The sequence below is a fragment of the Lissotriton vulgaris genome, chromosome 11 (assembly GCF_964263255.1).
Source record: "Lissotriton vulgaris chromosome 11, aLisVul1.2, whole genome shotgun sequence".
Taxonomy (NCBI): Eukaryota; Metazoa; Chordata; class Amphibia; order Caudata; family Salamandridae; genus Lissotriton; species Lissotriton vulgaris.
Window position 1 is genome coordinate 156,897,654 of NC_141699.1, and position 25,380 is coordinate 156,923,033.

Genomic DNA, 25,380 nt, shown 5'->3' on the forward strand with positions numbered 1-25,380 from the left:
ATTGGGAAATCGCAATTTCAAATGTATGAAACTCGTTACAGTTTCATTTGCCATTCATTGCCAGTGGGTAACCCATTTGCAAATGGGTTACCACCAAATTAAAAAAGCAAATGTTTTCCAACCCTTTTCCGGTTGCAAACCATTCATACACACTCTTGCGATTCGGTATTAGGGACGGACACCCTTAACACGCTCCTTCCTAATACTGAATCGTAAAACCCAAATTGTAATTTAGTAATCCCAAGATGCATATTTCCTGTTGCATACGGCACGATTCTGCAAATCGGGCCGTTTGCGACAGGAAAATTGATTTGTACATGCGGTCCTAGATCTCTTGAATGCATGGCGTTAAAAACATAGTTAATAATCTTACTAACAAATTATTGACATTTCAGCTGTCTGACATTTGTGCAGATTTCTAAAGCTATTTGGTTCTTAGCCCTGGGACATCGCAGAATCTCTTATAACATATCTTCTAACAGCAAATAATTTCCAATTAGTATAGGCCTACATTCCATCAATGTTGAATCTTCAGAATCTGCCCAAAATTCAGAGTTCACCAACATTGGACCTTTCATATATTCAGATGCTTTAAATCATGCCCCTTTTTTAGTCTGTGAATCCCCGGTATATTTAAATAGCAGCAAACAGCGTTATAATGACCACAATCCTCCACAACAGTGTTTGTTTAGTAACACACCCACCAAATTTGAAGCAATCCACTTCGGCCAATTGTGTGGAGGTGCCAAGCTCTCCTACTCCCTATCAAGGCCACCACAGCTCAGATTTCTACCACGAGTTCTGTATGTGAGAGCCCCTGATAAGACCTCTGCTCTAACCTTTCCCTGACTTTATCTTAATACTTTCTGTTCTGCCTTTAAACTTGGTCAGCCCATTTTCCGCTTTCAGTATATTCTGAGTTGTTTTGGGGTACATTTTGGGGATTGGTCCTCTTTTTAGACCAGAAAGACATGAACTGTATTGACTGTCTTTAGCCAGCCCTCAAGGCTTCTCACTGTGACATTTGTAAATCATTCCCTACATAGACCCTGAAGAATAGATAGAGGAGGTTGGCACTCTGGGTGCAGGAAAGAAAAATATGCCCTCCTTCTAAGAGAATTGCGCCTCATTTGGAAATGAGTCAATGAAGTGTGCTCCACCAAGCACTTTCACGAAGGCGGTGCAAAAGCGGAAACCTGGAATTCTCAGAGGTGAGCTTACATCCTAAAGCATGCAATCACCTCCTCACAATAAAAAACTGGAATTTCTTCAGAAAAGTCCTCCAGACAGGACAAACACCATTCAGTGTAAAAAACTGCTCAAAATTCGACTCCCTGGATGACCTGACTAAACACGAGTCTCTGCTGGTGATTTTCATGTCATCATCATCATCGAAGGATATGGAAAAAACAGTTGTTGACGACACCCTCATTGACACATATGGGACAGGACAAGGTGGCATTCAATAAGTCACCATTGCCGACAACATCGTTCACTTGGAGACCACTGTCGACAATCAGACCTTTGTCAACATCAACAATATCTTTGACTAACTCTCTCATTGATGATAGCAACACATTCAACATCGAGACCATCATCGACAATACCAAGGATGTCACTAATCCTGACATCAACAATGACTATGTGGTTGACAGTTTTTCCCATGCTAGTCATTTTTTCACCTATACAAGTGACAGCGACCCTTCTACCCAAATAGTTGATTCTGAGTTGGAAGATGACCTCCGTGAATAGAGCACCTCGGACACTCCTTACGGTCCTACTCAGGACTCAATCTCTCAGAGTTTGAGGGAGACGCCTTGGACCATGAAGATGCTTTCCATGAGTATGACTACTAGCCACAGACTTGCCTAGCTGATCACCTTCTTCAGCCCTATGCAACTCGTCTGGGCTATACAGACCCTGAGGTTTTGTTGGTACCTGCTGCATTCTTGTCAACCTTAGAACTGTTGATGAACACTTTTCAAAGACTGCTCCCCCAGAAGTCTTGCAGGCACCCTTAGTCCACTCCACCACACCCACCTTCACTAACAGCACCTCCTACACCAACTCCATCTCTTCACTCATGCCGGTTCAGCCTCAGTTATACTGGCCCGCCATCTTCTACAAATATGGGCGACAAGGACTCTTTGGATTCAATGTATTCTGATTTGGAAGAAGAGGGTAAACTACCAGATGATAGGGGTAATGAGGAGTGGGATGATTGCATAATACAAAGTAATGTGAAAAAGCTACCTTCCAACCAGATTCACCTCTGGATAACATAGCCCGTTTCCATGCACTGAAGGAGAGAGCAGCAAAAAAATTCAATTAAGTCTTCTGATATCCTCTGTGGCATAACAGTGTTTCCTTTATGACATCAAGAAGCAGCCTTGTAAAACAATTAGGTCCATACCTATATTGAATTGTGTCTGGAAAGAAAACGTAAAATTGATAAAGCCAACCAGAGTATCAGTACTGGTGCCCTGTTTAGAGACAAAGTACAGGCCTCCAAGTACAGCGCGGCATGCCTTACAGGCCAACCCAAACAAGACCCTGTTAGTGTCTGTCGCCCAGCGCTGATCAAAGAGCAACATCACGCCTTCATCTGCACCCTCAATAGGCATTACAGCACATAGACAATCTGGCCTGTAGAGTTGGTTCCATGTCTGCAACATCCATCAAGGTGACAAATGCCTTGGCAGTTAATGATCGCCAGACGTGGCAACATCTCGATACTAATTTATCTCATACTGGAGGATAAGCGTGAGTTTGCAAAAGCTATCATCAAAGAGGGGTGCAATTATCTCTGCAGTCATTATTGATGCTGCAGTGAATGTTTTAAACACAGACTTTCACCAATTTGCTGGAGCAGCTGTATTAAGAAGACTGGGATGGCTACGATCTACATATTTTTGGCCAGAAGTCCAAGCAAAAATACTGATAGGTAGTTTAATGGATTCACCCTGTGCTGAAAACATGTTGAAGATACTGCAAAATATTAAAAAAATATGTATACAGTGAGATCTCTTGGTGCCCTCCAGTATTATCGACCCGGCTTAATAACTTTTCATGGCTCATGAAAATCCCAGACCTAAAAAAAAGGTTTCAATTAGTAATGGAGATCAATGCCACCCAAATTAGGACCCGAGACAAACCGATATGATCAGGTTTATACAACCAACAGAAACTACCGCCAGCTCCATGTCGTAAGATTGGGTTCACAGGCAAAACTTGCAAGTTAGGTGGTCCTCATCAGAAGAGACAACACAGCATTGATATTTTACATTGCCTAGCGGAGAGGAACGAAATCTGAAGAGGCGCACATCCCATCGGACTGGGCTATTTCCCACAAAGTGGTCATCATAGAGGAGCATCTCCCTGGATGGCAAAACAATCAGGCAGATGCACTCAGTCGAACACTATCAGTCTGCCATAAGTGGGAATTCCACTGAAACCAAGTGGACTACATCTGCCACAAATGAGGTCACTGGACTTGTTTGCCATTTAGAGCAGCAGTAAATGCCAGTGTTATGCAAGCAGGTTTTGGCAACCAGGGTCCTAGGGCAGTGCCTTTTTGTTCAAATGATCCAACATTTTTGTGTATGCCTTTTTGCCATTTCCCTTTATTCTAAGGGTCCAAAGGAAAGCCAATTTAGAACATTGTTCCCAGATTCTAATTGCCACGGCCCGGCCACACCAGTACTGGTTCACTGCGCTCCATCATTCGGCCGCCGGACGTGCAAGTAAGGGCGGTAGGGCCGGGTGGGGGGCAGGGGGTTTCGACGGACGATGACTAGGAAAAATGAATTATTAATTAAATTTTCCCTCACCATCGTCTGTCCAAATCTCCCCTCACCCAGCCACACTGCCCCTGGGCTTTTACCTTCGCGGGGGCGGCAGCGGCCATCAATTCCATTGAAGCTGGATCATAAGCATCTCTCCAGGCACAACGGTAAAATGCTACACCACAATCTCTGGCGATTCAACCTGGCAGCATGGCACGTGCCGACCTAGAGCGTGGTCATTTACAGCACACAGTAGACTGTTGAAACATCACGTTGCAAGCACAGTTGCCTGCAACCACGAGAACTTTTTAATTCTAAATTGAAGCATTTCTGTGTCTGGTACGAGACCAAAGGCGTCCACCCATTGATAACAACACTCTACCATATACTTCCATATTTGCTGAGCGTAGTCAAAAATGGTCTAAAACAGAGGTCTCCAACCTTTGCTATAGTAAGAGCTAATTCTGACCATTGTGAGCTATTTCCTCCAATAAATATACTCCGAGGCCAAATAACCCAAACACAGCCTTTAGAGTACCCCAGTACTTTTACCGGAAGAGTACAGCAGTAATGGCGCAGTAGCTGTATCCTAAATGGTTCACATCTGGTATCTCTATGGATTCGTTTTTTCCCTTTGTACTTCAGACAACAAAAAGAAAAAAGAGAGAAATAGAGAGAGCACGATACAGAGCATAAGAAAAAAGGAGAGGAAGAGATAAAGACACAGAAAGTAACAAATCACAGAAGGAGAGAAAAAAGGTAGGAGAGAAGGAAAGAAAAAAAAGCAGAGCAAGACCAACAGGCGAAAAATAGAAATGATAAAGGGAGAACGAGAAATTAAGGTCACAAGAGGCAGAAAAAAGTTAATGGTGGAAGACTTAATGAAAGGTAAGGAAGGAAGAATGACAAAGGAAGAAGTAGAAAAGAGAAGGAAAAGCATGAAAGAGAGAAAAGACAAAAAGCAAGAGAAACAAAAAGTAGAAAAGGATGGAGAGTAAGGAAAGGAAAAATGAGAGCCAGAAAGGGAAATAAAGACTAAAAAAGTAACTAAGAAAGAAACCGAAACAAGGAGTTTTATGGAGGAAAGGACAGTATTAGATGAAGAAGAGAGAAAAAGAAAGGAAAAAGTAGAATAACTAAATACAACAAGAAAGTGAACGAATGTTATAGAAGGAAAGATGGATATGAGAAAGAGGATAAGACTGAAATAAAGAAGGAAAAGAGGAAGAGAAACAAGAAGAGCAAGAAAGAACTCGAGAGAGAAAGATGGGATGAAAGAAAGGGAATGATAGAAATTAAGAATGAAGCGAGAATAGAAAAATAGACCAGTGGAAGAAAGGGGAGGAAAAAAAATGAAATAACAAAGGTAAGAATCATTGAGAGAAAGAAGGGTGAAGAATGAATTTGAGAGAAAAATAAAGAGAATGAAAGAGGAGGAGAAACAAGCTGGGGAAATGGAGGAAAAGAAGAAAAATAGGGGTAGGAGTGAGATAAAAGAAAAAAGTCGGGAAAACTAGAAAGAGTAAAATAAAGAGAAGAAGAAAAAAATGTGAAAGAAACAAAAAGTGTGCACAGCAAAGAAAGAGGGCAATAATAGAATGGAGACGAAAAGATGCAGTGTAAAAAGTGTGGAAATATAGTTGGAGAGAGATAGAAGAAAGGGGTAAAAGAAATAAAAAAAATAGAGAAAGACAAAGCAAGGAAAAAACAAAGCTAAAAATTAAAGAAAAAGAAGGCGAGGCAAGAGAGAAAGGAGATAAATAATTAAAGACATAATTTTTCAGCAGAGGGTAGGCTGCACAATCCTGCACTTTCAGCTTTTCAGCCCTCACAGAAACGGGCACAGTGTTGTAAATAGCTGCTGTATATTGTCACGGTTGTTTACACGCATTTGTCATGTGTATGCTACTAAGTGGCAGCCTGCGAGTAAGTGGCAGCTTGCGATCGATCTGTTGAGACCTCCGGTCTAGAGTAATTGTCAGTACAAGTCATGGTTTCATAAAACCGGAGCCAATTCTACCGCTCTTTTGTCATAAAACATCATAAAATACTTTATGAGAGGACTTTCCAGCGTAATCCCATAGTACAGCACCCACCGGTACTCTAGCAGCGTAATACTATCCACCACCAGGGCTTGCTGCCTCTGTTTATCTCAATCAATGGAGTGTATCAAAAGTTCATTTCGTGGAAGATTGCGCTTCTCTGGACGAGTACATCCACACGCAGAGTGGAGGAAATGCATTCTTCTACAATGAAAGAACCCTTTCTCCCCTTTACTAAGGACAAGGTCATCTTGCAGACCAATCCTAAATTTAAACCTAAGGCCCACTAGATTTCTAGTAGAATGAGCTTGTCATTCTGCCCTGCTTTTTCCCAAATCTTACAACATCTCAGACAAGTAATTGCACTCCTTTAATGTTCATATGTACATCAAATTTTACATGAACAAGATGAAAGATATTCTCTCTTCTGACTTGGTAGTTGTATCCCATAGCCACCCAAGGATAGGCGGATCCCTGTCCACGCAGGGAATAGCGCGCTGGCTCTCAGCCTACATCACATATTGCCAAAACAGGGCAAAGCACCCAATGCAGGTAAGAGTAAGATTGCATTCCACCAGGAGAATGGCGACAACTACAGCCCGCTATGCTGGTATGACTTTGCAAGACATCTACTGTGCATCTACCCACACAAGCAGACACATGTTCACAAAGAACTACAGCCTTGACGTGAATGTAGCAGCCGATTCATCAATGGGACAGGCAGTTCTCCGCAGCCTGTTTCAATAAAGGCAAGCCTGCTTCCTCCTAATTGTTTTGTACTGCTTTTTATTCTAATTCAAGCATGTGAATAAATGGGGAAACAGACTTTATTGAAAAGAGTATGAAGTCAGAGCACCCCCTGTTCTCCTGTGTGAACAATGTGAAACCTAAATGTACTCTAGGATGCGTGCTGCCTGGTTGCAGGTTTCCAACCAAAGGTACTAAGGAAAAATAGTCGGTGGAATACCACCAGTATGCCAGGCGCACTGCGATGATTAAAGTATTAATGCGTATCACTAATAAAGACCCTCACTTAATAAACACAATTGTATCCATAGAAATGATCAGCAAATACTTTTGCCCCGAAATTGAACAGAAATGTTGAAGACTGATAGTCTACGTTCTTTGAATGAACAAATTGTAATAACAAAAAAACTTTGTTTATATTCAACAAAGTGATATGTTTGCAACAAAAGAATCAAACATACAACAAAGCATCAATCATATAAATACTTCAAGATTTGTGCAGAATACTTAATGATGAATTATGCCCAATGCATTTCGGGAGGAACTCCCTTCTTCAGGGGAACTGTGAAACAAAGAAGAACAAGAAAAAACATTTATGTTTCATGTGTTTATTGTACAAATGAAATAATAATTCTCACAATGTATGAATGAGACAATGTAACCAGGGAGTGGAGTCAGTAGTTCTAAATTGAATAAAAAGCCTCCGTATGACTGCTCATAGTCAATTGATGGCGAAGAAAGATATATCCATAAAGAAAAAGAAATAGCCAATATAGTAAATCCAAACACCCGTGTGAACAATTGTGCGTAAAAAAAACCTCTGGTAATGAATGCATGCTGACTAATGTCACACTATGGCAAAAGTAAGAAACACTCACTGGTATTCTGTAAAAAAAAATAGACAATCCACTGAATGCAATGGGTAGAAGGTAATCCCTGTGGTAAGAGAAAACGATAGTATGTGCAAAACTTAGTTGTAACTCACGACTGACCTGGTAACGTCTCCATAAACTAAACACTGTTATACTTACTACGTGGCAAACGGTAGTGCTGCCTCATGAGTCAAGATAACAACCAGAACTAGATCTCCTGCCTCTAGAAACAAATGGAGATGACATCCGATATAAAATCGTATAGATATGTAATCGTGTGAACCAAGTAAAAAGCAGTGTTTTGGTTGTACCTGCTCAGAGAAGATAACCTCTGTGGATGTACTCCTTTGATATGGACAAATCACTTCAATTCCTTAAGCTCCAAAAGCCGATGAATCAAAACACGAAGACCGATCTCATCAATGGTGTCCCACCGATCGATCGTCCTAATGCAAACAAAGCGTAAACGAGCCTCTGTGAAACCACTGAAGTCCGCGTCAACTTGGCAATATATCCACTGCCACTGATGTTTACTAACCTGTCGCTGTTGTAGAAGACACCTAAACTGAAGCCATTGCACCAACTCAGACCGAAGGTATGGCCGGAATTAACAAACGCTGTAAACCACACGCTGGTAATACCGGGTAAATAGACCTTATACCACGGCCGTTACCACACAATACTATTACCAGGCATCTTTAACAACGCGTTAATCTTTACCATGCATGTATTTACTAAGCAAAAGTTTGCCATGCATATACCTTTACCACGCAGGCCTTTACAATGTAAATGTAAGTTCAGAGGTAAGTATAAAACCTTATTATCACTAACAAGAGGGGGGAGGGGTGAGAGAGATATATCGAAATGGATTCGTTCTCCCTGGTCAAATGTACATAAACAAAAAGAAACCACTCCTTGGGTGTATCCTCCAGATGTGGGGAACACCCTTGTTGTTTTTGGTCCCCTCACACACCAACAGGCCCCTTGGTGTCATGCTTCATCATCAGCGGCGTGCTGCGACCTACGGATACGTGGGAGCACTTAAGATGACTATGTGTGGTGTGGATGGGGTATTTAAATGTGAGTGTATAGTGGGGTTTAGATCTAAGTGAGTGAAGTTAAAAAGAACCTGGCCTGTGGGGTAACAAAAAAACTTTTAACACCTTGGCTGCTAAGGCAATTCCCGTTGGGTGCTGAAATATTTTGATCCCCATGCTGCATGACGAGCTCAGCTCGTCATCAGCACACGACCAGTGTACTGCATGACGAGCTGAGCTCGTCATCAGCATCGAAGGGGTTAATGGGCCCCCAGGCTGGTACAATTAAAAAAGAGTGTGGGGGGTTAATCATGCAAACAATGTGCACTACCTCCTCCCTGTGTGTGTCGACATGTTTCGGTAAAAACACCTTCTTCAGGACGGGGTACACAAATCCCCACCTTACTCACGTTTCTCTATCTTATATCAGGATTTCTAATAAAAGTGAGATTATAAAGTGCAGGTAATAATGTACCTAACAAAAACGTCGCTTATTGGCCGACCTGTTGAGAGAAATAGGCAATTTTTTTTTGTGGTGGTCTACTTTTCACAACCATAGGTAAAGTGACCGGTGGTTACAGGTGACTTGATAGCGGTAAAAGTATCAGACTATAGGTGTCCATTGTGCCTATAGTGGAAAAAAGAGGACAAACTAGACTCACTAACATATAACATAAAACACACACTTGTTCTTAGTGAATACGGTATTGTAGCGATATTCTGAACATTGCACCCTTGGTGGTTAGGGGTTGTCAAATATAATGTTGAGTGCTCATGTGAATAAAAGAGGGACACTACATGCCCATATACACTGGTAACACACTGTTTTCTAAGTGAATACGGCATTTATAGCGATACTCTGAACATTGCACCCTTGGTGGTTGGGGGTTGTCAAATATAATGTCAGGTGCTTCTGTGAATAAAAACGAGACACTACATGCCCATATACACTGGTAACATAGGGCCCGATGTAGGTGGCCATTTACCGGCCGGTGACGGCCGTTACCGACCGGTAAATGGTCATTTGTGATGTAGGGGCCCTATTTTACCGAATCGGTAAATTTACCGAATCGGTAAAATACTGAATCGGTATTTTTACCGAAACAGTAACTTGCAGATGTAGGTGGGAATCTTCTGAGTCCCACAGGCCTTACAGAATCGGTATTTTACCACCCAATCCAATTGGGTGGTAAAATACCGAATCCAGGTGTGCATGCACATGTGTGCATGCACACCTATGCCATGTGACAGACCGACATGCCCTTAGGGCATGTCTGTGTGCCACATGTCACACGTGCCTGAATTCGGGGTGCTAGAGGGTGTCAAAGTGACACCCCCTGCACCCTTGCAACATTCGGTATTTACTGAATCTGTAAATACCGATTCGGTAATGCCCATTGATTCCTATGGGCTTCAATGCCCATAGGAATCAGTGGGCATTACCGAATCGGTATTTACAGAATCGGTAAATACCGAATCTCAAAGATTCGGTATTTACCGAATCTGAAATACCTACATCCCCCCCTCCGTTTTACCACTTCTTAAATACCGTATCGGTATGATTCGGTATTTAAGAAGTGGTAAAATGAATTTACCTACATCGGGTCCATACTGTTTTGTAGGGGTAGAAATGCCTCATGAGCGCAACGTCAGGGTCTTTTTATGCTATTTAGCACCTGTCAAAAAAATGGAGTATCAGATGACCATTTTTACTTACATTGGCGTCGTGGAGATAACGCTGCTCTCTACCTATATTACTCCCGATTTCAGCGAGGAAATTCCTCCCGACCGACCCCTCCGTGGCTCCGGTGATTGTGTCAAGGGGAGTGCCGGGTACCGGTATTTGTACTTTTTCTCAGGCTCCGATCATTGATAGATTGGATAATTAGCGTTTCCTGCCTGCCCTTGTAAGGGCTTGGGCCGGTTCTGCTCGCGTCCCCATGCATTAGTGTTGCGTTATCGAACATGCGTTCTGCCATCCTGCACAGATGTGAATGTCTGTGGAGCCGCGCATGCGTTCCGCTCACCCTCACGTGTCTTGAAGTGGGCAGCCCAGGCGTGTATGTCTGTGCAGCCGCGCATGCGTGATGCTCATCCTCACGAGTGTTTCGCTCGCTGGGTTTGATGCGGGCTGGCGCATGCGAGTACCATTCTCATCGCATTCCTTCCGGGGAGATCGGATACATCTAGACTGTGTTCAATGTTAGGCATATTGATGCAATAACTCAGTCTTTTCGCTCATGGTTCTATAGTACATTGGAACCGGTCGGAAGGGGTCCTTTCTACGCTAAGTGAGTATTACAGTGTCACCCCTCGTGCTTGACCTTAACGTCGTTTTTGATGGTCTGTAAGGGTGTAGGTGCATGGGGACGCTCAGATAGACCATCCCTTAGGTCAATTGTCCCCAGGGAATGTCATCGTTCAGGCCTTGGGTACTGGTCCCCAGGCGAAAAACCCACCGTTGCTCCTTTTCAAAGAGTCCTTGTTCTGATTGTAGTTGTTCAACCACTGTCCACCTTATGTCTTTGACACAATGTTCGTTCTCCAAAAAATGGGTTGCCATTTTCGTTGTGATTTTTTTGCAACGTATGTTGCTCTTGTGCTCACTTATTCGTACCTTCACTGGTCTCGTGGTCATGCCAATGTACTCTAAATTACACGGGCAGGTAATCATGTAAATAACATTTCTGCTATTACAGTTAGTTAGTTTTCGTTGTTTCCATTTCTGCTATTACAGTTAGTTTTCGTTGTTCCCACTTGGTACCATTGCTGAAGGTCAAATGTTTACTTTTCTGTGTGAGGTGGCCGCTTGCGCAGTTTCCACAAGGATAGTGGCCACCCAGGCCATGTTGTGAGAGGTGGGCTTGCTTTTGTGGCAACCCATTTCTTGGAGAACGTACATTGTGTCAACGACATAAGGTGGACAGTGGTTGAACAACTACAATAAGAACAAGGACTCTTTGAAAAAGAGCAAAGGTGGGTATTTCGCAAGGGGACCAGTACCCAAGGCCTGAACGATGACATTCCATGGGGACAATTGACCTGAGGGATGGTCTATCTGAGCGTCCCCATGCACCTACACCCTTACAGACCATCAAAAACTACGTTAAGGTCAAGCCCGAGGGGTGACACTGTAATACTCACTTACCGTAGAAAGGACCCCATCCGACCGGTTCCAATGTACTATAGAACCATGAGCGAATAGACTGAGGTATTGCATCAATGTGCCTAACATTGAACACAGTCTAGATGTATCCGATCTCCCCGGTGGATTACACCTTCTTATAAAACCATAGGGTCCCCCTGGATTTCATAGGTTTTATCGATAATACTAAGTGGGTTTTTTCAACCCCCACTAATGATCAGGTAACATATCCAGACACGTTATCGTTTAATCATTCCCCCTTTTTTAATAATTAGCCAGAATCAATTTCCCATGAAAGAAGTAATGCGATAAGAATGGTACTCGCATGCGCCAGCCCGTATCAAACCCAGCGAGCGAAACACTCGTGAGGATGAGCATCACGCATGTGCGGCTGCACAGATGTACACGCCTGGGCTGCCCACTTCAAGACACGTGAGGGTGAGCGGAACGCATGCGCGGCTCCACAGACATTCACATCTGTGCAGGATGGCAGCACGCATGCGCGATAACGCAACACTAATGCATGGGTACGCGAGCAGAACCGGCACCAAGCCCTTACAAGGGCAGGCAGGAAACGCTAATTATCCAATCTATCAATGATCGGAGTCTGAGAAAAAGTACAAATACTGGTACCCGGCACTCCCCTTGACACAATCACCGGAGCCACGGAGGGGTCGGTCGGGAGGAATTTCCTCGCTGAAATCGTGAGTAATATTGGTAGAGAACAGCGTTATCTCCACGACGCCAATGTAAGTAAAAATGGTAATATGATACTCCATTTTTTTGACAGGTGCTAAATAGCATAAAAAGACCCTGACATTGCGCTCATGAGGCATTTCTACCCCTACAAAACAGTATGTTACCAGTGTATATGGGCATGTAGTGTCTCGTTTTTATTCACAGAAGCACCTTACATTATATTTGACAACCCCCAACCACCAAGCGTGCAATGTTCAGAATATCGCTATAAATGCTGTATTCACTTAGAAAACAGCGTGTTACCAGTGTATATGGGCATGTAGTGTCCCGTTTTTATTCACAGGAGCACTCAACATTATATTTGACAACCCCTAACCACCAAGGGTGCAATGTTCAGAATATCGCTACAATACCGTATTCACTAAGAAAAAGTGTGTGTTTTATGTTATATGTTAGTGAGTCTAGTTTGTTCTCTTTTTTCCACTATAGGCACAATGGACACCTATAGTCTGATACTTTTACCGCTATCAAGTCACCTGTAACCACCGGTCACTTTACCTATGGTTGTGAACAGTAGACCACCACAAAACATTTTTTGTCTATTTCTCTCAACAGGTCGGCCAATAAGCAACGTTTTTGTTAGGTACATCATTACCTGCACTTTATAATCTCACTTTTATTAGAAATCCTTATGTAAGATAGAGAAACGTGAGTAAGGTGGGGATTTGTGTATCCCGTCCTGAAGAAGGTGTTTTCACCGAAAAATGTCGACGCACACACAGAGGAGGTAGTGCACATTGTTTGCATGATTAACCTCCCACACTCTTTTTTAGGTCTCGCCTGTCGATGCGCATGCGCATCGAGCAAGGCGAGAGTATTGCGAGTTATCCACTCTTTATCCACACTGCAAGGAATCGTGGCGATTCCTTGCAGTGCCCGTGACTTTTAAGGTCAATGCGCATGCGCATTAAGCTTATGCGCATGCGCATTGACCTTAAAAGCGCGTGCGCGTGCACGTCCGTCTATGTTTACCCGCTCCGCCCCCTCCCGCCGTGTCGCATTTCTCCTCCCCCTCCCCTCTCTTCCTTCCGTCTTCCTGCCGTGTCGCACCTCTCCCCTCTCCGCCCCCTCCCCTGCCCGCCGTGTTACGTGCTCGCCCAGTTCCACCCCCTTCACCCGCTCCCTCTTGCAATCCATCTCTGCCTACATGTTTCTCTCGTTTGCATTTCATTCCCCTCATCTCCTTCCAACTCTACCCCTTGTTTAATAGTACCAGCCCGGGGGGCCCATTAAAAGTTTTTTTTTTACCCCACAGGCCAGGTTCTTTTTAACTTCACTCACTTGGATCTAAACCCCACTATACACTCACATTTAAATACCCCATCCACACCACACATAGTCATCTTAAGTGCTCCCACGTATCCGTAGGTCGCAGGTCGCAGCACGCCGTACCCCGTAGAGGGGTACGAAGACCCCGATGATGAAGCATGACACCAAGGGGCCTGTTGGTGTGTGAGGGGACCAAAAACAACAAGGGGGTTCCCCACATCTGGAGGATACACCCAAGGAGTAAGTATAAAACCTTCATATAAATGCATTCTTCTACAGGGAAAGAACCATTTCTCCCCTTTGCTAAGGACAAGGTCATCTTACAGACAAATCCTAAGTTTATGCCTATATTTCTATCCGAATGATCCTATCATTCTGCTCTCTCTCTCTCTCTCTCTCTCTCTCTCTCTCTCTCTCTCTCTCTCTCTCTCTCTCTCTCTCTCTCTCTCTCTCTCTCTCTATCCCTCTCCCTCTCCCTCTCCCTCTCCCTCTCCCTCTCCCTCTCCCTCTCCCTCTCCCTCTCCCCCTCCCCTTCCCTCTCCCCCTCTCCCTCTCCCTCTCTAGCTCCCTCTCCCTCTCCCCCTCTTTATCTCTCTCTCCCCCTCTTTATCTCTCTCTCTCCCTCTTTATCTCTCTCTCTCCCGCTTTATCTCTCTCTCTCTCCCTCTTTATCTCTCTCTCTCTCCCTCTTTATCTCTATCTCTCCCTCTCTATCTCTCTCTCTCTCCCTCTCTATCTCTCTACATATATGTTATCAAGCGAACAGCAAAGGTGCACCACAACATTTGGCATATGATTTCCAATTTAAATGAATCACAATAAAATGAAGTTCCTCAAATTTTGCGATTCCTTATTTTGCCTTAATACATACCATTTGGTAAAATTGCAATTTTGCTTGATACATATGGCCCTAAATGTGCATCAGTGTCATTTCCCAATTCTCTCAGTTTTAACAGCCAACCAGTTTCTTATTTATTAGAATGAAATCGTTTTGAAGTTGACATCCTCATTTAGTGTTTGAATCTTTCATTATAAAGCAGCTTATAAATTATTCCCTAAACATCGATTGATCCATTGGTTCCATATGTTATTTCCGATACTTTCTCTGACCTTGTGTTTTCTTTGCTTTACTTTATTTAGCAGTTAGAGGGGATTGTCGTTCCTCCTTTAGCCAAAGACTGACCCAGAGCCCCAGATGTACTCTCAACCTACGCAGTTGGAAATTTAATGAACCCGTCATGTAGAAAAACTGCAATATCCATTTACATTAATTGCTTTTTTTTAAAGTACGTTATTTCTATTTCTAAAAATATCTGGACCTTGTTCTTCCACCGTGCTGCCATCGTTGTGCGTTCGTCTTGCCCAATGATGTATTTCAAGTAGTATAATGCTTAATGCGGTCACAGACCATCAAAACACATATTAAAACGATTAAGATAAAAGTACAATATGTGTGGTTATAAAACATATAACCCCAGGGCTCACTTAGCTAACCTTTCCACCTATGGGCAACACAGTACAAAACAAGGATGTTCCAATAAAATAAGCTAAAAAATTTGTATTGAATAAGTGCAATTCTGAAATCCATATTAATTAAAACTTCCCCCAACATATTTGTAAATCAAAAAATTCGTTTGGGTATAATAAAACAGCCCTAAGCAGTTTATGGACCACCTGGGATTACACATTTCTAGGTAGCAATACACATTGTGCATCTTCTCATGATGATTTTCAAAGAATGTAGGTGCAGTCATCACTCCCAGCCTTCATCTTTACCTAGTACGGTGTGAATTTTTGCTAAAAATGGAGGCTTAGCCGTTCTCGAGTCCACTAACAGCGAATAAAAACTGACAAAAGACCGTATAACAGCTAGTGTCTGTTCTCATAATCCACTCATAATCCACATGGCTGGTAAATAACGCCGGAACCCCAATTTCTGGCAATAGTGCTTTAACCGTTTCGCTCGCTAATGGGAGTACAATTGGCAGCAGAATAAAACATGTTCAGTGGTTTCTATGCTACCAGGGCAAATAGAGCACCTATTCCTAATGTTAATAACAGTGCTCTCATTGTTCCATTTACAGGTAAAACTATTATGTGCAAAAATACCATACCTAAATTTAATAAAGAGTTTTGGCCCATGTGGGCATAATCTCCTCCATGCAGGGATTGAGCTATGGTATTGGGTTTAGAAGTAAAACTTGCCAGTAAGACTATCTTTCCCAGTAATGTGGTGGAGATTGAAATTCATACATCTCAAAAGGATTTCTTTAAAAGGACCTTTGAAGCAGAATTAATATTTGAGTGTTCAATCCACAATTTTCCCGAACCCGGTTTATTGAGCCATAATTTAACATGACCCAGCCAGGGAATGGTAGTATTCCTGTCTTAACTGGATGAGTTCAAGGAGACCTTCACAGAATTTTTTTTTTTATATTGTTTTTATTAACTTTTTGTCAATGAAGAAAAACACTCACGATACATCATGCAGCGGTTAGAGTTGTTACGACAATACATGCATGCCTACATGTGGTATAAGATATTCAGAGCATGCATGAAGGAAGAGCATGGATCCGCTAATAAACAGATGTAGCGTGAGCACAGGGGGAGTTTAGGGGGTAGGTACAAGGGGCTGTGTGTGGGAAGAGGAAGAGTGGTAACGGAAGCAGTGTACCCGCAGGGGGGTGGAGAGAAAAATCCCCGAAGGGGAGAGAAACAACCGGAGATGAGGGGGGGGTGAAAACTGAGCCAGGGGAGCAGGGTTAGGCGAATTAAACAGGACGCATCTGCGGAGAAAGGCGGTGGGGGGATGGGTGGGAAGAATTTGAAGAGAAGCAGGGCGAGTGTCGGAGAGGTGGGCTGCGATTTGGGGGGAGGGGGGGGACTAGGTCGTGTGCGCCCTATGGAGGCGCAGAGGCTGCCAGTGGTGTGGGAGGTGTGTTGAGAGGCACTCGGGGTGTCTCGCTTATGAGCTAACAGAAACTGGTGGGATATTATGGCCCATTCTAGAGATATTGGGCGCTTGCGTTGGCCTTTCTCTTCCTCCTCCCTTAGGGCCTCCTCCTCTGCTGCAGCCCACTTCCTCACCGCCCCCACCCAGGCCTCGAAAGAGGGTCCGGCGGTTGTTCGACATTGCATGGCTATGTTTCCTTTGGCTAAGAGCAAGGATAGAGCTGCGTATCTGACCTTCACCTTGTGTGTCTTCGGCCTGCGAAAGGTCCCCAATGCGACTGTCTCCCAGGTGTGCAAGTCTGTAAGGCCTGTGAGAGTGCCTATGGAGTCTATTATGGCCAACAATAGGCTTGTAGGGTCGGGCAGCTCCAGAACATGTGTTGGAAGTGTGCGTCCGGGGAGGGGCATCTCGGGCATAGGAACTGCGTGTCGGGATAGAATCGCAGAAGGTGCGGTCTGGTAGGCCCCGTGTAATATGTAGTATTGTATATTTTTGAACCTTGCGTTTCTTGACACTTTCTTTGGGAATTCTAGCGCCCTATCCCACTCCCGGTCGTGTAGTTGTCGCCCAATCTCGTTCTCCCAGGTCGCTCTCAGAGTGACGATGTGTCAGAAACTGCCCTGGGGGGAGGTCATGGTCCTCCATGAGCAGGTCGAACGGGCGGAGCTGCCTTCTGCGAACAGTGTTTCCGGCTCCGTGACCTCTGATTCTGTCCATAGGCGTAGCATAGCGCTTGTGAAGTATGAGTCCCCGCATGGCCACCCGTCTAGCGGCAGCCGTGGGAATAGCAAGGGGTGCTCGCCGCCATGCGGTGAATACGCAACATACATTGGCGGGCCACGGATACCTGTAAGGGGTATGTTTGGCGGGGTTTGGTGCCAGGGAGCAACAGACGGCAAAGTTCTGGTATGGGGATAGGGCCATGCGTTGTAAAGGTCTCTACAGAGTGTTTACCCGCTCCAGTACGAAAGCCACTGATGTTGCACTGCTAGGAAGTACGACCGAAGGCAGGGGCACCTAGGCCCCCCTGTGTAGTGGGCAGCTGGAGTTTGGTGAGGGCTATTCTCTGCCGGCCATTCCCCCACACAAGAGTGCGGGGTAACGTGACCAACTCGCGAAAGAAACCTCTGGGTGGCACGACTGGGAGGTTAGTGAAGTAGTACAATAGGCGGGGGACAATGATCATTTTCGCCAGGGCTACTCTCCCGACGGGGGCCATTGGGAGGGTTTTCCAGAAGCCCACCGAGGCACGAATGCTGGCAAGGACCTTACCATGATTGCCCTCGAAGATGTCGGCAGGTGAGCGGTAGAGGCGAACCCCCAGATAACGAGGGGCACCCGTGGTCCAAGAGAGGCGTTGTGTGTCAATCCGGATCTCCTGCGGGTCAAGGTAGTGATGCAGGGGGTACACCACCGACTTCTCCCAATTCACACGGAGGCCGGATGCCTCCGCGAATTCAGACAAAACCGTCCAAATGGGATTTAGGTCCGCAGTAATGTCCCAGACGTACAGAAGTAGATCGTCCGCATACAGGGACATGCAGTGGATCGTATCTGCTATGGGGATTCCCCAGGCTGTGCCCTCCTGACGCAGGCGGATCGCCAATGGCTCTACTGCTAAGGCAAATATCAGTGGCGAAAGGGGGCAGCCCTGTCTGGTTCCCCTCTCGACTCCCAACGGGGCTGAGATGTATTTGCCAAGTCTGACTCAAGACGTAAGGAGACGCGTATACTGTAAGAGGGTGTTTTTCAGGTATAGTGCATGCTCATTAGGGTACATTTTTCATCTGAGACAATACCTTGGACGATGAACATGGGGAAGGCTTTCTACTTCCACTTAAGTTATTCACCTTGAGCACCTGTTTTTGAGGAACAAGCTGCTACACTACTAGGTTTTTCTTATGACAACATGGAAGTTCTGTTGACAGCTGTGAAGTCATGTTACAAAAATAAGTGACTTAGCTCCTAGTGCCGGGCTTTGCCAAAGGCGATTAATCCCCTCATGCACCTTATGGAGAATAGCATGTCTTTCTGAAGACACTAGAGGGATTCATGACCCTTTTCTTATATGACTTTAAGGAACCCTATCGATGATTTGTTCGGTCCTTACCTATTGTAAGTCATATTTGGGAGGAAGGCCTAAAGGTTATGGAAACGCCAGATACAGTGACTCCGGTGCTCGCCAGACTGGTCAAAAAAAATAAAGCGCCTGCAGATGCTACAGCGTGTCTTTTGGGTCATCCCAAACCGGACTCAGTTATTACACAGGCAACGCAACAGAAATCGAGAAATTCGTCAGCTCCAATTACGGCACCACCAGACAGAGAAGGTAGGTGACTGGACAACGCAGGAAAGAGATTTTCCTCAATGTCCGCTATACTGGTAAAAGCTGCAAATGCCCTCGCCATATATTGACCGTGTACCAGAACCAGAGAGAGAAGAAGCCAGAAAAATTATTCTGGAGGGTGAGAGGACTTCGGCAGAAGTCATAGATTGCGCTATGGATATAGCGACTATGGCATTTAGGTCTCTGGGAGGAGCAGCAGTTATGCACAGACAAGGGTGGTTAAGAGCGACGGCTTTTACACCGAGGTCCAGAACAAAATCTTAGACCTTCCCTTCAAGGGTGAACATTTATTTGGCAAGCATGTTGATGACACACTACAGAGTATCAAGAAGGATACTGATACTGCTACTGCATTAGGAACTCTGTAATACAGGAAGGTTCCTTTTCGAGGCTCTAAGGGTAGGGGGCAATCATCTTACAGAGGAGGATATCAGCAAGGCAGATATTCCTCTTACTCCACCTCACCTCAGCCCTATTGTCCGCAGTATACACAGTGACAATCGGGAGGTTATACAAAATCGACTCCGAGAGGCAAAGGAGGTTGTCAGGGGAAAGACAACACCCGACGACAATGACAACCTTCGAGCTCCGACTACACCAACTTTACTGAGATCAAATGCTCCCCTGGGTGGAAAGACTGTTCATTATTTTCAGAATTGGCAAGAAATAACTACGGACCAATAGGTCCTCAACATTATTCAATTCGGCCACACTCTAGATTTTCTACAGACGCCTCCTTGTACACCACAAATGCATCAAAAAGTCAATCATTTGCATCAAATCCGGAAGGAGATTCGGACAATGCTCCGAAAGGGAGCAATAGAACCGGTGACGAACTCCCAAAAAGGAAAGGGGTTTTACTCCCGATTTTTTTCTGGTCAAGAAAAACATCCTCCAATGGCGTCCTATTTGGGATCTCAGATCCCTAAACACCTATCTCAAAAAGCAGTCTTTCAGGATGGTTTCTCCTCAGGACATCCTTCTACTATTGAACCCAAGAGATCATATGACCACTTTAAACCTACAGGATGCGTACTTTCACATCCCTATCCATCCTTCACACAGACAGTATCTTCGGTTCAGGGTAGCCGGGGAACATTACCAATTCAAGGTACTGCCATTCGGCCTAAAGTCAGCGCCAAGAGTGTTCACAAAATGCCTGGCTCCAGTGGCGGCTGTTTTACGGAAACAAAAACATCAAATATTTCCTTACCTCGACGACTGGTTAATCAAGTCACCATCTGAAGCACTAGCCCGAGCGTCAACGAAGGCATGCATGTACTTGTTTGCCAAACTAGGTTTGACTCTACACGAGGAAAAATCAACCCTTCGACCAATGAAACTGATCAAGTTTTTGGGAGCAATACTAGATACGGAAAGGAACAATGCGTTTTCCTCCAAAGAAAGACAACTGAAGATCGTGTCTTTCTTCCAAGACTTTATGAAAAGAAAGTATATTTCAGTACGCAGGTACAAATCATTACTGGGCAAAATGTCATCTTGCATTCCCCTCGTGCCTTACTGCAGGTGAAGAATGCGCCAGTTGCAAGAACAGCTCAATCTAAGATGGCGTCAAGCAGAGGGATCCTTTGAAGACGTAGTCCAAGTAACATCAGTCATGGGCCAAGCAGCAACATGGTGGACACAAGAAGAAAATGTCTCAATGTCTTTCATTTCTTACAATACCAGCTCCATTGGTAGTGACTACTGATGCGTCCCTAGAAGGATGGGGAGCATTTCTTCAAGACCTTCAAGTCAGCGGTCGTTGGAAGTTGCACGAGATGCAATTACACATAAACTTGCTGGAACTTAGGGCAATCCGCTTCGCATTACAAGCTTTCCTACCAAGGATAACAAGCTCGTCGGTGTTGATAAGAATGGACAACACGACTGCGATGCACTACTTAAACAAACAAGGAGGTACAAGATCTCTCTCCCCGTCTCAAGAAGCCCAAAGAATATGGGAATGGGCGCTACAGCAAGGGATCGTCCTGCCACGAGTGGGAGCTTGACCAGGGGATCTTAAACAAAATTTTTCGAAGATGGGGAAAGCCAACAGTAGACCTCTTCGCCACAAGGAAAAACAAGAAATGCCGGTTCTTCGCAAGCTGGCTTCCCCAGAGGGGGTCTTGGGGGAATGCGTTTTCGATGGCATGGTCCGGCGTATTTGCCTACTTTTTCCTCCAATTCCTCTCCTACCGCGAATGCTTGTGAAGGTCAAGAAAGAACCGTGCAGGCTAATCCTGATAGCCCCATGGTGGCCCAGATAACACTGGTTCACAGAACTCCTGCTGCTGTCGGAGGACCGTCCAGTTCGTCTCTGACCAATTCCATCACTTCTGACAATGTCCCAGGGACAAGTGCCCCATCCGGACCCGAAATCCTCGCGCTTAGCGGCCTTTCTCCTGAGCACTGTGGGTTTCAGCCTCTAAATATCTCAGAAGAATGTAAAAGAATCCTGTCAAAAGCTAGAGCGGATAGTACCAACAAAACCTACAGAATGAAATGGAAGAGGTTTTGTCTATGGTGTCAGAGAAATAAGATTCATCCTCTAACTGCAGCACCTCATGAAATCTTAGTTTTAGCCAAATCAGGTTTGGCTCACGCTTCTATTAAGATGCATTTAGCCCCATTATCCTGCTACAGAAGGTGTGCCTTGGGCTCATCCTTATGGTTGGCAAGGATCATCGAAAAATTTATGAAGGGATTATTTTTTCCTCCAATAAAACCTCCACCATCTCTTTGGCGTCTAAACATAGTACTCTCACAAAAAATGAAGCAGCCTTTCAAACCTATACACAGGTCAAATATAAAATTCCTATCATGGAAGGTGGCGCTTCCCATCGCTTTAACATCAGCGAGATGAGTAGGAGAACTACAGCCTCTCATGATTCAAGCCCCTTTTTTGCAATTTAAAGAAGACAGGATGATTCTTAGAACTAACCCAAAATGTATTCCTAAAGTACCAACTGACTTTCATTTAATTGAACCATTAGTGTTGAAACTCTTCTTTCCTCAACCAGTAACAGCGGCAGAAAGAGTTCTGCATTCGCAGGATGTACTGCAATGTCTTAAATTCTATTTGCAGGAGACTAAAAGCTTTCGTAAGTCTTCACAGCTCTTCGTCACTTACAGCGCACCCAGAGAAGGTTTCCCTTTATCAAAATGTGGGACTGCCAGGTGGATTTCCAGTGCGATTGTCTACTGTCACCAAGCTGCTGGAAAACCTCTGAATGCACAGGTTCGTGCTCATTCAATGAGAGCAGTGTCCACATCCACTGCGTTGTTTGCAGGAGTGCCGATCCAGGACATCTGCAGGGCAGCAACCTGGACATCTATGCACACCTTCTCCTGGCACTACTGCTTAGAAGCGGCTGCTGAGACCGATGTGGCAGTGGGAGAGGCGGTACTGAGAAATATCATCCAATGACGGTGAGCCCTCTTTACATCCCTCCTTCCTTTTTTCTTAATTACAAAGGCACATTTGTATTACTTGCTGTGTATAATGTTATTCATACTGTCTTACATGATGATGGAATACAGAAAACAAATGTGCTTTGTTATATCACTGCTCGCTATTCTGATTCAGGCATGTGAATCTATGAAAGCTCCAATACTGGAGTAAGAAAACAAGTTACTTGCCTGTAACTGTAGCTCTCCAGTATTGGAAGCTTTCAAAGATTCACATGCGACCCACCGTCCTCCCCTGAGATGCTCACCTTGGATTCAGCATGGAAAGTGTTTTATGCACAAGTGCGCGAAAATCTGCGGGGCAAAAGGTTCTCTCAGGAGGGTTCTAGAGGGTGAGGAGCTCTGATTGGTTCAGGGAAAAAGTTTGGTCCTTTTTACATAACGAGTGTAATGGGTTGCAAAAGGAAAATGGGCCTAGGCCTCTTTCAGTTTGCTATACTGCTAAGCATTGCTTTTTTATATACAGGAGACTCCCGTCTCGATGACGGGGAATGATTCAGGCATGTGAATCTATGAAAGCTTCCAATACTGGAGAACTACAGTTACAGGTAAGTAACTTGCTTTCTTTTGGCCTACTACTTGGTGACAAGGATAATGCCTATGGACTGAGAGTAACTTAATAATTTCCCTTCTATCTACCTTCCACTAGAGTGGTTCCTCTTGAATTTTCCAACAAATTGCCACTTCAGCTCCTCAAAATAGGGCTCTGACCTCACCTCCTTGAACCTTAAAACTTCCCTCACTCTACAATATCGTCATGGTCTGTGTCTTTTTCTCAAAGTATATTCATGGATTCCAATGAATGATATGTATAACGTTTGTAATCGCCATCTAATGTCTCACTCAGCAACCTCTGACCTAGCCCCTCAGATAATCAATTTACTGACCTATTTCGCTTGTCAGAGACGAATGCGCCCAACAGCGAAAAGTGGAATAAAGGAAACATGGATGTTTCCACCTGAAGTGCCCTGGTAGACTGTCCACATCAATGACATTAAACAGACGTGATACAAGAAGGTAAACTATTATAGTTGCTGCCCAGTCTAAAGAGATGCTTTTAGATGAACATTGCATCTTTTCCAGCTACAAGGAAAGCACCAGTCACATAAAATAATGAATCCTGGTTTAAAGATTAAAAGTATATTTTTAATTTTAAATCTGCTTAAATAAGTCTTTCTGGATGAAGCTTGTCCTCTGCTACAATTGCTGAAAGGGCAGATACTTCGTGAAAGTGGTTCACCTGAACATCTCAGACAAGCTAATCTTCTCCAATAGCTCCTCTTCTAGTGTGAACTCTTCAGCGGTCCTTCCAGATATCCTGGCAGACAGGAAAGGCCTTTTTTCTGGCTTTTCTCGATGTTGAGCAGTTCTTCTGCGTTCTCTGCATAGTAGCAATTGTTAAATGGATAGTCCATCCTAATTCAATTTACTGAACAAGGTTGAAAGTCTGCAGTGCCTAGACTTGGCTAGGCTAGAGCATTAAAGAAGGTGGTCATGGTATATGCGCATCCTATGCAGGGGATGACTCGTTTTTCTCTACTGCTCCCTTCTTTCTTTTTTCCCTTCAACACCCTCTGCATCGGTCTTAATCTTACACCCTCTCTTATCAATTTCTCTGTTTGTTAATCTCACCTTTCACACCTGTTCCTAGACCATAATGTCCTTGTAGCTTGCCAAACGTGGTTATTTATTTTAAGGTCGCTTCTGCTCAATACTAAGTCACTATTTGTTTGATCATTAGTTTATTCTCGTTCCCTCTAATTTAGCAGTAGCAATTTTTGGCTATGTGCGTTTGGCTGCTTTTAAATGCTTTTTATCCAGTAATGAGTTCAAAGGGAAAATTCTAATTTAATAAATATTGTCCAGTAGTGCTACAAAATTCTTGATATAATGGCGTATGTGGAGTAAAAGCACCAACTCATGCTGAAGAACTTCTGGGGTGGATTAGCGTGGCCATTGGATTTGTGCGGCAGAAAAGGACCAAATTATGCAGCAGGATTGATTAAATTATGCAGCAAGAAAAAACAAATTATACGGTGTAATGTTGCAAATTTTGTGATAGTATTACTTTATTATTTTGACATCTTTGCTCATGGTAACACTAGGCAAAGATTTCACCTCATTAGTATCAATTTACTAACCAGATAAAAGATGACCAGTAAATCTTTTCGAAGGGCCTTCGTCTTGAGGGGAACACATACGTCATCTTGCTTTTAGTAACTTTTGATCATTTTGACCTAGTAACAATATTTTTGTTAAAATCAGCAGAAGATGGATTATGTGGCAAATGCCGCAAATCCATAACTATACCGAAAAAACATTGGCTTCAGAATCGCACAATTGCTGCGATCCTGCGGATAAATATGTTCTCTAATAAGGCACTTTTATCAAGTGTGCTTAGCAAATTACAAACAATATATTATTAATTTTCTTACTTTTTATTATTTTTGTGAGTATTTTCCATTTTATGTTCCTTGTTGATGTATATGGATTGTGCACGGAAATGCAAACAAAAGAATCAGTTTGAACTTAACTCAATTCCTGTAGCAGATCTTGAAGGCTCTGACATCTCTTGTTCACCCTTTTTGAGCACACTCAAACCCACCATTTGTGTTTATTATTACAGACTATTGTGTGTGTGTATTAATGTATAGTTTTTTTTATACAGTTGCATAACTTGGCTACCGGCCAGCAACCTGCCTACTGTGAATGTTTTTAGCATTTCTTTGTGACTTTTGCACAAAGGACGAGTGTATTATAATAGATTCTTTTCTGTATTCAAGCTGTTTCATGCAGAGCAGCGGTTGCAGAGAGCACAGCATCAGCTAAGGGACATGCGTCATGCAGCAGCAGATGCGAAGCCTGAAAGTAAGCCAACATTTACTGTGATTCAGACACATTTGTCACAAGTTTAGTCCATTCCAAGGCTTGTATGAAAGTAATGTAACCAGTT

The 25,380-nt window shown here is 44.0% G+C and overlaps 1 protein-coding gene across 1 annotated transcript in view; it reads left to right on the plus strand.

Moving 5' to 3' along the window:
- The window catches only part of IFT81 (intraflagellar transport 81), a 1,042,527-nt gene that overhangs the window by 142,459 nt on the left and 874,688 nt on the right, over positions 1-25,380 (plus strand). Inside the window, exon 8 of the mRNA XM_086943010.1 lies at positions 25,211-25,295. Within this exon, the coding sequence (XP_086799136.1) occupies positions 25,211-25,295 (85 nt within the window). The remainder of the gene's footprint in view (positions 1-25,210; positions 25,296-25,380) is intronic.